The sequence below is a fragment of the Carassius auratus genome, chromosome 34 (assembly GCF_003368295.1).
Source record: "Carassius auratus strain Wakin chromosome 34, ASM336829v1, whole genome shotgun sequence".
Taxonomy (NCBI): domain Eukaryota; kingdom Metazoa; phylum Chordata; class Actinopteri; order Cypriniformes; family Cyprinidae; genus Carassius; species Carassius auratus.
Window position 1 is genome coordinate 5,226,421 of NC_039276.1, and position 17,296 is coordinate 5,243,716.

Below are 17,296 nucleotides of genomic sequence, written 5' to 3' on the forward strand. Positions count from 1 at the left end.
TCGATGTTTCTTTAAAAGGACTAAAAACAAATCAGTAATGCAATCATTAAGGAACTGAAATCAGAGTCATTCGAGACTTGCGATTCCCATCCCTAAGAAAACAGAGCTAATTCTTCTGTCTTTATAAAAGTAGTTCTTTGGAAGATGGATTATCAGTGGGAGTTCAGATCAAGGCATGTTCTGCTAAAAGTCTTCTGATGTGTTGAGCTTTGTGTAAGGGGGAAAGTGTGTGTGTGTTGTCTTTTTAAATGAAAATGCATTTTATAAGCTGGATAAAAACTCTTTTATCTGTGCTCTAAGATTAAGAACTGAAGAGTGGAAATTGGCCAATAATCAGGCTTTAGCATTTGGCATGATTTTTTTTTTTTCATCAAAGTAAGGTTGTTATTGTGCTTAAAATAATTTAAGCATTTGAAGTTAAGGGAAAGAGCATGTCATAATTGCTGTATGACTTCATGTGTTGAGGGAGTTTGTGAGCAGAGGTTTTGTGGCAGGGACCTGTGGCCTCGGAAAAACAACAGTAGTTGGCATTAATAATGCTGTTTATTGCATAATTGGCTGAATCATTTAAAAATGTCAGTGCTAGACCAAATTTGTTGCATGCAAAACCACATGCACATACACATTGAAAAGTCATCCATTACCAGCACCAAAACAAAAATAAAATCAGATATAATGACTGTTTCCAAACAGGTTTTCTGAATTATCTACCCATCAGCAAGTGTTTGTAAAATAGGTAGTCCTACAACAAATGAAGCTTTGTTTAAAGTGTTTCAGATAGCTTTCTTATAGGCATTTCTACATAAAAACTAGTCTGTCCTGTATTTTAACATAGAGCAACCAGCCTGTGAAATATAAAGTCAAAGCTTGTATGCATGAGAAAATAGGCTCCGTACAAGATCAACTGTGTACTTTCATACAACAAGCTATTACAATGTGTAGGTGTTTATATCTTTGACAGGTTTCTTGTACAGTACATGAGCACTGAACGGGAGGATACACAGACAGCTGTAGGGTAGTGCACTGATATTGCTGGCAGCTCCTATTTGCAAATATCAGCAGAAAGGCTTACTGGTGCTTATTGCATATGCAAGCCTTTTTTGTTTGCTTGTTCGTGTCCTGCTCTTGTTGCAAAGACATTTTTGTAAAATAGCTATTAATAAAGCATGTATGTGTCTGACTATTTGCTAAAGAATTTAATAAAATATATGGTAATTGGGCTTTGTTCATGCGCATATGATCAGATACAACTGCAGAAACAAATTATGAGATGCATTATTCGAATGCTTGGTGAAAGAGATGTGTTTTTAAAGTATGCATGAACCGGAAGTTGCAAACGACTTTTCTCCAGTGTTGTGACGTGTTTCTGAGAGAAACGAAATACTAAATGAGGAAAAATAGTGGGTGTGGCTTTATTTTCCAACTAGCAGCTGATTGGATCTAGGAAAGTTATGTTGACAGCCCTGAAGACGTTCCTGAAGATGTTAGTTTCACTTGCCGTCAAACTTTGTGAGGTACCAACGGGACCGCGTTATCTGATAATGATAGATATCTCACAAACCCTATTTTGTGTTCAGTCGAATTTTTTAAGCATTTGTGCGTGAAGTGCTTCGAGCACATCTGTGACCTCTCTGTTATCCCTCCGTCCTCAATGTAAAAATTCGAGCCATCTGGACCGTAACGAGGGAATGTTAGGGAATGGGATAAGTGTTTTGTGAGTGTTACGGATGCTAAGCAGACACCCAAACCGTCAAACCTACGTCATCAGGGAAGGTCCTCCAATGCAGAGGGGAGGGGCATTTTCAGATTTTGATTAAAGATTACGAAGCCAATTTTTTGTGTGTGTGTGTGTGTGGATTGACTTGCATGGATGAATTGTTCACCACAAAATGATCAATTTAGGCAAACAAAGTAAATATGGTCAATTTTGATTTCAGTTGGACTTTAAAGGTACAGGTTGTAGGACCTGCACTACCAAACCAATAACAATTGCGTGTTGTGATGATGCTAAGAAGGAGTGTGGAATGAAGCACGCACTTCCTGGGAGTTGAGTATACTGTGCAGACTCAAACTGAGCTTGATGACAGTAGATGTCATGTGAGCAACCTGTCTGACAATTGTAAGTCTTCTAATCGCTGTGCCAAGAGAAATCTGAATCACCCACCGAATCTTGCAGACATTGTTGAATAATTTTGTCCCGTTGCTTTTATGGACTCTCTATGGGCTTCTCCCTTGACTTCATGCCTTCACCTCCCCCCGATAGCCTCATAGACAGTAAAAGATTGCTTGCGAGCTTCTCCTCCTGTCCATATGCTAATTTCTCTACTGTGCGACAGAGTCACAGGTTATGATGCAATCGTTAGCCTATTTTTACAAAATTTGCTTTTACCGGGCCACAACGTAAGATACAAGGTAATGGGGCCTTTTATACATTTTCGTGTTTCTTTAGAAATAATGAATGGACAAATGGAGTCTTTAAACGCCTCAGATGGAAAGTTATTTGCTGTCAAATTGACGCCAAAATGAATGGGAGTCAATGGAATGCTAACAGCAGGTGGGGGTCCGCTAGCCAATGGCGGTGTTTATTGAAGAAGTAGGAAAACCAACTAGAAGTGCATTACAATAGTCAAGTCTAGAGCTCATGAATGCATGAACTAGCTTTTCTGCATCAGAAACAGGTAACTTATTTCGTAGCTTGGCAATGTTTCTAAGATGGAAGAATGCTGTTTTTGTAACATGGGACCCTTATGAAACAAAAATATATTGCAGTATATTGGAAAATATCATGTAATATAGTAGGCATATATTCTTATATATATTTCTTTTTTCCAATATATTGCAATATATTGAAAGCGGCAATCATTTGTATATTTTGCACTATATTATATAATACATGTATCATCAATGTATTTTTAAATGTATTCAAATATATAAAATATTAGAAAATAAAAAGGGAAAATGTTATATTGGTAAATATATTTTCCTTTGGTAAGGGGAAATATGGTTTTCAAAAGACAAGTTGATGTCTAATATAACACCCAGATTTTTGACTGTAGAGGAAGTAACAGTACATCCATTAAGTTGCAAACTATAGTATACTAGATTCTGTGTACTGTTTTTTGGTCCAATAAGTAATATCTCTGTCTTATCCAAATTTAATAAGAGAAAATTATTGGTCATCCAATCTTTAAAATTTTTTAACACACTCTGTTAGCTTAGATAATTTAAAAGTTTCATCTGGTCAAGTTGATATATATACAGTAGTTGAGTATCATCAGCATAACCGTGGAAACTAATCCCTTATTTTCTAATAATATTACCAAGGGGCAAAATGAATATTGAAAATAGAAGAGGACCTAGGACAGATCCTTATGGCACTTCATATTTTACTGGTGATAAATGAGATGACTCCCCATTTAAATAAACAAAATGGTAGCGATCGGACAGGTAGGACCTAAACCATCTTAGAGCCTGCCATTGAATACCTTTATAGTTTTGTAATCGATCTATGAGTATGTCATGATCTCTCGTGTCGAACGCAGCACTAAGATCAAGTAAAACAAGCAATGAGATGCGGCCTTGATCTGACGCAAGAAGCAAGTCATTTGTAATTTTAACAAGTGCAGTTTCTGTGCTATGTTGGGGCCTGAGACCTGAAATTCTTCATAAAGGTCATTTTTTTGCTGGAAGGAGCTCAGTTGAGCAGACAAAACTTTTTCTAAAATTTTAGAGATAAATGCAATGGCGTAGCCAGGGGAGGGGCCATGGGGCCACTGGCCCCTCCTGAAAACTGATTGGCTCCCCAGTGTGCCCCCACCCTTCTACTTGTCTGTCACTCACAAATTCAAATCATAATCTTTCAGTTTAGTAAATAACTCGCGATGCTTCTCAACAAGGACCAAGAATAACGAGCTGCTGTTTTCCAACGAAATAAAGCACACGATAAGTTTATCTATTTTATATAGCTTATGTTTTTGGATTAGCGAGTTGTTGCAGTGCAAGAAGTGTTTGGTACTAGCTTTAACGTCTTTCGTTGTTATACCAGGTTCGTTGACAATGTTATCTCATAGAGCAGACCAAGATGCTAATCTTTATATTTACTATGCTTCTAGGCTGAATGCACCAATATAGGCAACAACGCAATTTAAAGCAATAGTTTAAAAAAAGTATAATTGCAGTTCTAATAAAGTCATTATTGAATCATGCAGTCGATTGTCAACTTTTTTCACTTAAGTGAGGTGATGAAACAAATCGTATGATGTTTAACGCTCCACACTTGAGACTTCTTTTTTTTTACAGTCTATGGGTGAGACACATGCCAAAACATCGTTTTTTTACTGGTCATTTTTTAGATTTGGGGCTGTTTGTCTTCAATAACGTCTTCTTTCAGACTTGTGGTGAAAAAAAAAGTCCAAAATACACATATAGCTCTTTATTTTACTACACGTTTAGTCTATTTGCGTCTGTAGATTTCTCATAAATTCAGTTGGTGTTCTAAATCACCATGGTGCTCCACGATTGCTGTCTGCACCCTGGAAAGCTCTCTCTCTAAAATGAATTGTATGTAATTTCTATAACTTGATGTTTACTTGCTATACAATATATTGTAATTTTATTGAATTTTGTGTCGATCAAAGTAAATAAAATGAGTCTCAAATTCGGCGTGTAGGCTACTGTGTTTTCACAGAAGTTATTGACAAAACGTCATTTGATGACATCCAGAAACATTCTCAAATAAAAAAAATCATTCATAAATATTTAATACATGATTAAATAGCAAAATAAATAACTAATACTAAAATAACACTGGACTAATTAAGCTATTCTAAACTGTTTCTATAGGATCCACATATTTGACATGTTAAACTAAAGCTACCTTTTTGAACAAGTAGCTATCTAACAAAGTATGGATATATGATATTTTAAATCAATATGCTCAAGATTAATTAGCCTTGACATAAGTAGATTATGTTTATAAATCAATGCAAATTTACTACAACTACTGCTATGCAAATTGAATGGGATGTGGATAATAAACAAAAACAATTTATTATATTAAATTTATATTAGTTATATTAATTCATTAATTGTGTATTTAGTTCTATGAATTATTAATGTTATTCTGCATTTATATAAATAAGGCTTTTATATATATATAAGGCTATTATAAATAAATTCTATTATTATTATTATTTGTGAGTTGTACACTATTCATACATTGGATTCTTTTATTTATTACAGTTTTTCTTTCACTTTTGTAAAGTGAAAAGTTAATACAAATTGTATTTGATTGTTTTGATTTAGAGCAGTGAATAACTGCTATTAAAACTTAATAGGGTATCACTGTTTATTACTGATTTTAAGGGTTACTGAACTCTTGAAATGATTTGGATATACAGTTCAAACAACACAAGATTGGCCCCTCTGTATTAATCGTGGCCCCTCTTGTGCCCCCCAGTTGAAAAAATCCTAGAATCGCCCCTGGATAAATGGAAGATAATTTGCCAGTTCACTAGGATCTAGTTGTGGTTTCTTAATAAGAGGCTTAATAGCTGCCAGCTTGAATGGTTTTGGGATGTGACCTAAAGATAACGTTGAGTTAATAATGTTGAGAAGCGGTTCTTCTGCTACAGGTTTCAGTAATTTAGTGGGTACAGGATCTAATAAACATGTTGTTGGTTTAGATACAGTGATAAGTTTATTTAGCTCTTCCTGTCCTATAGTTGTAAATCACTGCAACCTATCTTTTGGTGCAATGGATGAAACTGAAGTATTAAACGCTGTAGAATCTATATTTGTTATTGTATTTCTGATGTTATCTATTTCATCAGTGAAGAAATTCATAAAGTCATTACAATGAAGAAATGTGTGAATATTCACAAAACATAAACAGGTTTATAAACCCATTCTTAGTTTAGAAGAATTTGCAAAGAAATTCATGCTACTCGTGTTCCATGAATGAGGCCCAGTGATTGCTAGAACTAAGCTGGAAGACACTTGATGTTATAAAGACAGAATGTAGATGTTTTTGTGAATATTATAATGGATGTACACACTTAGCTTGGGAGAAAGTCAATTTTATAAATGTCAAGTGTACTTAATCCAGGTCACAGGAGCTGCTACAAAATGCCCCGGGTCGTCACATCATTCTGTCCTGTCGCTGTCCTCAGGAGCCTCCTCATAATGACTCTCATTCCTGTCACTTGAACAAGCAATCTGTGCTGTTGGCTTTCTCTTCTTTTTTTTTTATCTTATCATATTTCATGTTTTTCCAGCTCTGGGTCAGATGGTTCAACACACTTTCACAAGATCACAAGTAAACTGCTGTCATTTTGTCGTCATGAAAAAAAAAAGATTCTAAATAATTTAGACCCCTTTTTATTCGCCGCACTTTTACGACATGGTGTTAGCCGCATGCTTTATTATAGATGTTCCTTTGTCTGACTGTTTGTGTGTTTGTTTTGATCAAATGTATATATGTATTAACTAGTAAAGTTAATATGTTTCTTTCAATAGAGGCACATCCAATACTGTTCTGAAATCACTGGCCTTATAAAACGTCAAGTCCCCCAAATCCAGGTTTAAAAAAGGTGTGTTCAGGTAAATTAATAAATACATTTTATTTGTTAATTTAAAAAAAAATAATTGTGAAATAAATAATATATAGTATTTAATTTAGTATTTAATGTATATTTTAACATTATAATGAAATGTACTTATAATTATGTATTTATAAATTATTTCTGTATTTGTAAACATATATATATATATATATATATATATATATATATATATATATATATATATATATACAGGTCCTTCTCAAAAAATTAGCATATTGTGATAAAAGTTCATTATTTTCCATAATGTAATGATAAAAATTTAACTTTCATATATTTTAGATTCATTGCACACCAACTGAAATATTTCAGGTATTTTATTGTTTTAATACTGATGATTTTGGCATACAGCTCATGAAAACCCAAAATTTCTATCTAAAAAAATTAGCATATCATGAAAAGGTTCACTAAACGAGCTATTAACCTAATCATCTGAATCAACTAATTAACTCTAAACACCTGCAAAAGATTCCTGAGGCTTTTAAAAACTCCCAGCCTGGTTCATTACTCAAAACCGCAATCGTGGGTAAGACTACCAGAAGCCCATCATTGACACCCTCAAGTGAGAGGGTCAGATACAGAAAGAAATTTCTGAACGAATAGGCTGTTCCCAGAGTGCTGTATCAAGGCACCTCAGTGGGAAGTCTGTGGGAAGGAAAAAGTGTGGCAAAAAACGCTGCACAATGAGAAGAGGTGACCGGACCCTGAGGAAGATTGTGGCCAGTTATTTTCTGTCAAATCAGTAGGAAATTTTGGTTTATATTTCCAAACATTCCTTTGCCATTCATTGAAAAATCCAGAGAGTTTTTGTTTGCACAAGGGGTCTGACAGCAGCCAGTGCTGATTATGATTCTTAATGTCATTCCAGATGGACTGGATGATGTTGATATCAGATCTCTGTGTGGAGCGCTGGCTGTGCATATGAAATAGATCGATTTTAAATTAAATTATTTTTTATAAATCATATTTCTTAGTCTCGGTCATTGAGAATGTACCTTACCTTGGATCTTAGTTCTTTAATTATAATGAAAATCGTTGCATTAAATGTTTATCTCATAAATGAAGGACAAAAATTAATACAAAGCCATCGCATTCTTGTAAATCACTATTTTAAGCATCTAGAATACCCCAAACTTTGAAGTATCTGCAGTAAAAGCATCCATGAGCGGTGCTGTCAGACTTTTCCTGACACTGTCGGAAATCCTTTAAACTTGCAGTTAGTGAGTTTCAGCTTTTGGAGAGAAAATCCATCTGCAGGTCCTTTGGGACTTTGTCACTTCTGATGTCATAATAATGAGAAATTGAGCCCCTAATTCTTAGCAGTCAGATATTCAAAGGGCTCCTAATCCCTCATAAGCGCTCTCTCCCGCTCCATCTCACTCTATTTAAGTGTGAAGCAGTCATTTTCCCTTTAAATCTTCAGTCGGAACTAAGGATATGAGTAAACGCTCCATTAACGGCCTCAATGAGTGCCGGCTATTGACACCCATTTAGTTTTCTCCATTGAGAATCAATTCCCCCTCCTGGAAAATTCGGTCATCTCAATCTAATCGTTACCTTGATTGGAACAGTGCCTGCTATCGAAAGCAAGTTTGAGGTTTGTATGTGTGTGTGTGTGTGTGTGTGTGATTGCAGTCCATGATGGTAGATGCTAGTGTGAGAAATGAGCCTGATTGGATGGTTCATTTGTTCTCCTTTGTAGAGCCAAGCCGAGGCGCACTACAAAGGCACAAAACACGCCAAGAAGCTCAAAGCACAGGAGTCCACGAAAAATAAGCAGAAAAGTGCAGCCGCCCAGGACAGCGGTGCTAAGACAATCACCACCACCACCACTTCCTCCTGCACTACAGTCACTGCCAGCTGCTCTGACCAACCAGGTTAATAGCTCCTTTTTTTGTTCTTGCTCCACATCACCTGTCCCGTTCTGTTTCTCCACTCCTGCCCTCTCCATGTGTGTTTACTCCCATGCTTTTCTCTCCAATGCTCTAACCCCCCAAACCCTGTTTACGCTCCATCTATGTTCTTGCGTTTGTGTGTACTGTATGTAGTCATATTTTTCCTTGTAAAAGCCAATTTAGGATGACCGGGCTATCTGTCAAACTTAAAACCGTGCTCATTGCTCGTGTGCCGAGGTAAGGTGCAGCCCTGCTGCGGCAGTAATCAGCCATATGCTTTATCACGCTGACAACAGATCACTTTTCCCACAGCTCTGTTTGCTTGTTTCATCATGACATGCATATTGAGTTTCCCGCACATGATCTTTTTGTCTGTTTTAGTGTAGCATTTAAATGTTTAATAATGGAAAATGCATACAGAATTGGAACAGGGCGGATGCGTGCTGGGATGCTGTTGTTTTCCTCTCTTTTTTTCTTCCTCCTTGGCCTTTGAATTGACTGAATTCGATTTGTTACATTTCAAAGAACATAATCATCTGATCTTTGCTTCACGCTGTGACCCACTCAATTTCAGGCCCTTGTGTCTGATTACGAATCGAGACCGGGATGAACCAAGACACATGCCCTACAGGGTGCGTATCTGAGCCAGTGCATTCTTTCCGAATTCGCTCGTTCTCTAGCTGGAGACAGATTTGGGTGATTTATTAGGCAGTGGTGGTCCTCATTGATATGCAGTGTCTTTACACAAATCAGGCCAAATGAATGTCAGCCTGATTCACAGATGGCTTATGGGTCCTCGCTGTCACACCGTCATAGTAACGCAACGTTGAGCTCGGACCGAGACTCGGGAGGGGGGCTGCTGTTGCCGTCTCTCCCCAAGCCCTGGCAACACACAATGCAGTCAGATTTAGTTTACATGGGAAAACTTCAAGCACTAAATCATTAAAATTGCTAGCTCCAGTGTTTTATATAAGAGCCCTCTTTATTTAATGTTTCAGAACTCTGTGTGTTGGATTATACAGTATGTGCACAGGGAATGGATTATAAGCGCACGCTAATTGCCCTGTTGTTGTTGTTGTTGTTTTTAAGATCCAAGCAATGTTCTGCACTCACTGACTTTCTCAGAAAGGATAGAGCAAGGTCGTTTCAACATTTCACTGCTTGATCTACGTCCAAACAACAGGTGCCAACTGTCAACACTGTGGCTCTGTTCCAAACCTAGAAAGCTGACTATGTAGGCTGTATTTTAAGGCATTACAGACACACTCTTGTTCCATAAGGTAGAGAGTTTTTATAGTTGGAATTATACACTACCAATATGAAAGGTGACAGTAAAGACATTGTTTTAAACATTTCAGTTTTAAATAAACGCTGATCTTTTGCTGAACTTACTGTTTATAATAAAAATATGTTTTTCCTGGGAATCAAAATCTGTAATGTTTGAGGTACAGGAAAGACTTATAAATATTCCTATAAAACAGTTCAAAACTATTAATTAAAGTTTCTTCTAATAAAAAATTGACTGCTCTACTATTTGTGAGTGCTTCTGTCTTTGTATGTATTTTATTTTTATTTTTTTATGAAGAGTTGCTGCCTATATTGGGTGTTCCAAACTGGCTTAGAAGGCAGCTGCCTCTGTAAGCATTGAGGAAGCTTACTAGGTTTTGAAACAAAGCCTGTGATTTCTACTAGTTTTGAAAAGTTTGCCAGATATATTATCTCTGATCTATTTTCTTATTCAGCTACAATATGTTCTATATGACTCACCGCATAAATATTGAGAACAAGAACAACGAGGCATATGTCTCCACGTCTACATACCACGCGTTGGAAGATTTGAAATATAAACTCAAACTTGGATAGAGAGAAAAAAATGTAAAAGAGCAGCAGCAGTTCCAGCCTAGAGGTTCAGGCTAGTGTCAGCGGGTGTAATGTCACTGTACGGGGGAACATTAGACCGTTCTGGCTGCTTTGAGTCCTCCGGGAGAGAGAGAAAAGCATGAGCATAGAGTGACATTCATGTAAAGCAGTGAAGTATTCCCTCAGAGGCCTGTTAGAGAGTGGGTGGAGGGTACAGGCATCCGACATCGAGTGCTTTTAGAGCCTCCCGCGGCATGTAACGCAATGACAAGGGCGTAAGGGTGTTGGGCGATCCAGGGGTCATGTCCTATCACATTACAGCACGCGGGACCCGAGCATTCACTGCAGCGTTAGAAGGGAGCCTGACCAAGTCGAACTCATCTGACATAGAAACTAGTGCGCTCGCCTGCAGTGAAGGGCCTTATCAAACCCAACCGCACAAATTGGTTAAGAAAAAAAAGAGGATTGAACTAAAAATATATATAATAATCAAATAAGCTATAAAAAAATAATATATATATATATATATATATATATATATATATATATATATATATATATATATATATATATATATATATATATGTATGTATGTATGTATGTATGTATGTATGTATGTATGTATGTATGTATGTATGTATGTATGTATGTATAAAATTTGTGAAGTGTAATGATATTAAACTATAATTATTATTATCACTACTGCTACACCATGCTTTTAAACTCTCAAGCTTTATATTTTGGTGAAATGAAGGAAGACATTTGAGGTTATGGTTGACTGTTTTAATATGCTTCGTATAAAAAAAAAAGAAATACAAAAAAAACCATTAAATGTCAAAAGTACATGTTGTATGTAGACTATAGAGCAGTAAATTGTAATAATAATAATACAGTACATCTAATTTGAAAAGTGTTAGAATAATAATCTATTATTATTGTTATTATTATGTGCTACCTAATTTAACCTTCAAGCTTTTATTATTTTTTATTGTAAAAATATCCATTAAAAACCTCAGAAGTATATGATTCATGTTGACTATAGAGCTGGAAAATGTATTAAAAAAGTGTTGTTGTTATTATTATTATTATCACTCTATGCATTCACTCAAATCTAATTACATGATTACATGGTGAACTGAATGAGTTTCATTCTTATAATTCACTATTTTGTTATCCCCCCCCCCCCCAAAAAAAAAAACCTCTGAAGAATGTGTGCATACAGACTATATATATTTAATTCAGTCTCAGTTTTTTGTGGTTTATTAATCACACTAGACCAAATTTCTTTATTAATGTAGACATAGGTTCTTCACCTAAGTCATCTGATGTAGAAACTAGAGCACTTGCAGTGAACGGGCTTACATCAAACCCACAATACTGGAAAAAAAAAACAGGAAGGAGTTGAAAAATGTGCAACATGCTGAGCCCTTCACCCCTAACTGTCAGATCTGCTCTTTCCTTGCTTCTTTCTCTCTCTCTCATGTTCCCAGAGAAAAGTGCAGAGCCACTGGCTGCGCACAAAGTCCCTGCCTCCCCACAAGCCTTTGTGCCAGCTCCCACTGTGCCTGCAGTGGCATTGGTGTCCAACCCTTGCAAGACGGCGCCAGCGCATGCCAGCCCACCCACTGAGCCAACAAGACATGCGGCAGCCCTGAAGAACACCTCCAAACCAGCAGCGCTGCCAACGGCCCCGTCAGAGCCCAGCGCGGAGTCCGAGGAGGAGAAAGCCAAGAAGCTCCTTTACTGTTCGCTGTGCAAAGTGGCTGTCAACTCCCTCTCACAGCTGGAGGCACACAACACAGGTGTGGCGAACATCTGCCTCTGCTGCAGCAGTGCAATGTCTTTCCCACGGCTTCCCCAGGGTTATGTGTTCTTCTTTATCATAAATGTTTCATAGAGTGACCTTCCGGGGCTTGGATCATCATTGATAATGGATGAAGAACTGGAAAATGTAAACAGGGTTCCCACAGTCATGAAAAATCTAGAGATATTGCGGAATTTTCAAAAGACAATTTCTAAGCCTGGAAAAGTCATGGGAACTAATAAAATATAAAAAAGTCATTAAAAAGGACATTTATGCAGTCGATATGCATTTCATCTAGTTATGCTCAGCTTTAAAATATTTCATCTGCAACAAATTGTCTTTTTTAATGCTTAGAAACATAATCCAGACACACTGAGAGAAATATGGTCAGATGTGTGGGCTGCAGTCAGACTAGTTTTCATATTTTTTCATGCTTTTGATGACATTCACTATATATTTCAATATTTTCATATTTGCTCTGAAATGGCTTAAAAGGCTTATTTTTTTCAATAAGAAGAAATAGTATTTCAACCAAACATTTTGGCAAGTTGATTTAGAAAATGCAAGAAAAATACAGTAAAAACTTTCCCCACTATTTTTTACTAAGTGAACATTAAGAAGAATTCTATAAGAATTCTAGACAGTAATAAACAGCAATCATTGAATAACATTGAATAAGTCATTCAAAAGTCTATTATTGAAACATACACTAGAATGTATGTTATACTAAGGGGAAAGAGTCTCTTCTGCTCACCAATGCTGCATGTATTTGATCAAAAATACTGAAAAACAAATGTATATTATGAAATATTATTGCAATTTAAAATCAAAGCATCATAAGTCCAGTGTTCAGTGTCACACACTGCATGCTAATTTGGTGCTCAAGAAACATTTATTATTATTATTCGTTTTGAAAACAGTTCCTGCTTAATATTTTTGTAAAAACTATAATGTATTCTCTGATTAGTAGAAAGATTAGTTCAAAAGAACAGCATTAATTTGAAATAAAATAAATTTTAACATTTTTGTAACATTATAAACATCTTTATTGTTAATTTAATTGGTCTTTGCAGAATAAAAGTTTTGCACAGTTCAAAAATAATTCATGGAGTTAAATCAAACTCTAATGCCTTTGTTGATTCAAATAACCAGTGCTAGAAGTTAACTTCTAACAACCAGAGCCTTAGAGTTTGCATTGAATAAACAGATTTATTTCTTCCCCCGCTTGTGAAGCCAGAGAAAACATCCTGCTTTGTCTTTTCCATCAGGTTCAAAGCACAAAACAATGCTGGAAGCGCGAAACGGAGCTGGACCTATTAAATCATACCCCAGACCCGGGTCCAAACTCAAAATTCAGGCCACGCAACTTAACAAAGGCTCAGGTTTACAGAACAAGACGTTTCATTGTGAAATCTGTGATGTCCACGTCAACTCAGAAGTCCAGCTTAAACAGGTATTCAGTTCAGTTCGAATGCATCTTTGGTTGCATTTGGCATGAGCATTATTTATGCAGCTGACAACAAAACGTAACGCGTACAGTGATGAATAATGAAAGCATTATAAGTAGTAGTGTGATTCTGTGGCTTGATCTCACCAAATTTGCAAGTTGTACTTCCTGTTATGCAGTTTAGGCTTTGATCATTTGGTTCAGTGTTAAGTTTAGCCACAAATGTTTCGGTTGTATTGCAATGGTAATGATTTCTGTTTTTTTCACAGCATATTTCCAGCAGGCGGCACAAGGACCGAGTGGCAGGCAAACCCACCAAACCCAAATACAGCCCTTACAACAAGCAGCAGCGGAGCTCCGGCTCTCTGGCAGTAATGCATTATTTATGCTCTTTATAATCAAGCGCTTTCATCAAGTGTTACTCGCATCTCAAGTATCAATGCTGTGAGGAGTTTGTTGCGCACTTTCCAGGCTGATAAATGCCTCTTTGGGATGCTAATGCTTCACAAGGGCTCAACGCTCGCTTGTCATTTTTCAAATTATATGCAAAATATGTTTGAAACAACTTACTGTTTGTAGGACAGTGCTCTGAACTCCACCTCCCTTTCCTATCGCTAGCTCAGACAGGCATGTCACCCATAAATTATTTTCTTTTTCTTTCTTTTTTTTGTTTTCTGTTTACCATATTTGTGGATAATTTAGAATTTATTCCCATTCGAAACTATCCAAACTTACACATCCGTTATCCATAGACTTACTCTAGAGACTTCTTTTAATACTTAACACATAACAACAACAAAGATAATAATGATAATAATTTATTATAATAAAAAATAATAATTATTACAGTTATTGTTATTGTGGCTATTATCAGTTAATAATAATTATAATAATAAACAATTATTATTATTGATGTTATTATAATATAAAAATATTTAAACTAAAAATAATTGTATTTATGGCTGCAATAATTATTAATTCTATGATGATTATTATTATTATCATCGGTAAACTGTTAAAATAGGTATAAATAATAATAATTATAGCAATAGTTATAGAATAATAATATTAAACTATTATTATTGTTCTTTTCACAAATATATATTATAAAACAGAATCACTTAGTCTCAGGCTTTTGTGGTTTATTATTTGCACCAGGCCATAAAATCAGTGTCCTTTCAATGAATTGTGCTGCACTGATTTCATTATTGACATAGTGATTTGTCTTTTTCCTCCAGGCCAAACTCGCCCTGCAGAATGACTTGGTGAAGCCCATTTCACCAGCTTTCCTCTCCACAACCTTCTGCCCCACCACAGTCCAGTCCATCTCCCTCCACGCTCGTCCCAACACCTCCATCTTCCAGACGGCCTCGCTTCCGCACTCTTTTCTCCGCGCCGCTCCGGGACCCATCCGACCCACCACGGGCTCAATCTTATTTGCTCCTTACTGAGCGAGCGCCCACATCAGAGCAGTTGTTTCTCGAACTATGCCACACTACGGATGTACGCCGAAGCGCAGATCTTGAAACAGTGGTGTATTTATTAAAACTTCATCCTCAAACTGTCCTCACCGTCACAAAACCCAGGAAGGACGTCGTCTTTGTGAGGGCTTTTGCATTTGAAACACTAAATATAAACGAGAAAAAAAAAAGTGTTGAACTGCTTCCTGAAAGACTTGAATTATCACGGTCTTCCTTTTCAACTCAACCAACCAACCAATTCCAGACAAGCACATGTCTTGAGACGCTGTCGGAAACAATCCCAAATCTTACCGTAAGACAGTACGTGTTCAGTCAACGGCTTGATGTTGTCAGGGAGCCTGTGATGCAGTTTTTGGCCCGTGTGCTGTCTTGTATCGTGTAGTTCAATAAGCTCAATCACCAGAACTTCAGTGCCGTCCACTCTTTCCATTTTAACTCTAAACACAGCATTTCTTTTCACATGTGTTCCGGTTCCTCTTTTCGTCATATAAGTAGATTCAACCTGTTTTCATCATGAAACAAACTCTCTTTTGTGTATTAGGAAAACCGTGGGCCTTTCATCTCTCTGTGATATCCTTAATAGTCACGAGACTATAATCATCTGCAGCTCTCTGATGATGCAATAATGTATAGATCAATAAATATTGATATTCTCCATAGTGTATTTAATGTTTACCTGCCAGTTTGCAATAGTAATTGTATTTTATGAGCTGAAGGAGGCACTAAGAGAACTGGGTATTTGGTAAAGTATTTTTAGAGATCATTTCCATTCACTGAGAAATCTTTTTTTGGCTTTGGAAATTACACCGTCCATAGTATAAATGTCTGTATGTATGAGAGTCTGTACATAAAGATACTACATTTTCAATAAAATAATATATTTCAGTGATTTCTTCATGAAGTTATACTGTATATTACTTTTCATGAATCATTATTGCTCATATGTTTAGTGAAGTGAATCCATATCACATGAACCATCTTCATATTTATTTTCAGATACTTTTTAATGGTGGTTTCTACTGTTCATTTTTCTTTGACTTCATTTAATTGCGCAGGAGATTTGTTTGATAAATTATATTAAAACCAGTTCAGTGTCGTGTGATTTGATTAATTCTCTATTCATTATTTCCCATAGTCCCTAGTGTTTTTCATTTCCTTGATGAATGACTCATTTGAATCTTGTTTGCTAATATAAATAACATGTTTGAACAATACAATTAATGAATCTTCAAATGTAGTTATCAACTTAATTCACCATATACTTGATTATAGGTGTGTGTGTGTGTGTGTGTGTGTGTGTGTGTGTGTGTGTATAACTTATTTTAATTTAATTCTAGTTTTTTTATAATTTTATTATTAATTATATTTAGTCTTTGGATATTTAATTTTTAATTTTTATTTCCCAATCAAAGTGACTTCAGACTTTTGCATCCCAATGTACCAAGAAATACCATATTTTTCAGAATATAAGTCGCACCTGAGTATAAGTCGCATCAGTCCAAAAATACGTCATGATGAGGAAAAAAACATATATAAGTTGCACTGGATTATAAGTCGCATTTATTTAGAACCAAGAACCAAGAGAAAACATTACCGACTACAGCCGTGAGAGGGCGCTCTATGTCTTCAGTGTAGACTACAGGAGCACTGAGCAGCGTAGAGCGCCCTCTCGCGGCTGGAGACGGTAATGTTTTCTCTTGGTTCATTTCTCTCGGTTCATGTCAAATTAATTTTGATAAGTCACACCTGACTATAAGTTGCAGGACCAGCCAAACTATGAAAAAAAGTTCGACTTATAGTCCGGAAAATACAGTATTTGTGTAGTCAATGTCAAACACAGTGTGCCATTTATTTGTTTTGCCATTTTGATTCACCACCTCACTATTTCTTCCATATTGTAACTTCATTTGTCATGATAATTTGCCTGTGATTATGTATGCAATAAGACACAGATCAGGACGTCTGGATGCTGATTGCTGATATAATGGGACTGCTCTTCACCTCTGCTTTTCATTAGGATTGTGACAGTAATACTGGCTGACAGATGTCCAGCTCAGTGCAAGCAGCTTAGAGACGCTCAACTGACCTGTAGCAATGTCACCCTTGGCATTAATAAAATGATGCTGGTGCATTCCATGTACAGTACTTTTAGAGAGGTAAGTCAGAGGTTATATTTCAGGATGGCTAAA

The 17,296-nt window shown here is 36.3% G+C and overlaps 1 protein-coding gene across 3 annotated transcripts in view; it reads left to right on the forward strand.

The window, feature by feature from the left end:
* Window positions 1–16,000, forward strand: part of LOC113053003 (zinc finger protein 385B-like) — a 116,021-nt gene extending 100,021 nt beyond the window's left edge. For 2 of the 3 annotated variants that reach the window (XM_026217582.1, XM_026217584.1), the window contains 5 exons: window positions 8,323–8,497; window positions 11,866–12,177; window positions 13,448–13,632; window positions 13,896–13,997; window positions 14,865–16,000. In XM_026217582.1, coding sequence (XP_026073367.1) covers window positions 8,323–8,497; window positions 11,866–12,177; window positions 13,448–13,632; window positions 13,896–13,997; window positions 14,865–15,077 — 987 coding nt within the window. In that variant the 3' untranslated portion in view covers window positions 15,078–16,000. The remainder of the gene's footprint in view (window positions 1–8,322; window positions 8,498–11,865; window positions 12,178–13,447; window positions 13,633–13,895; window positions 13,998–14,864) is intronic. The other variant, XM_026217583.1, reaches the window with a different exon arrangement.
* Window positions 16,001–17,296: the final 1,296 nt, after the last annotated feature.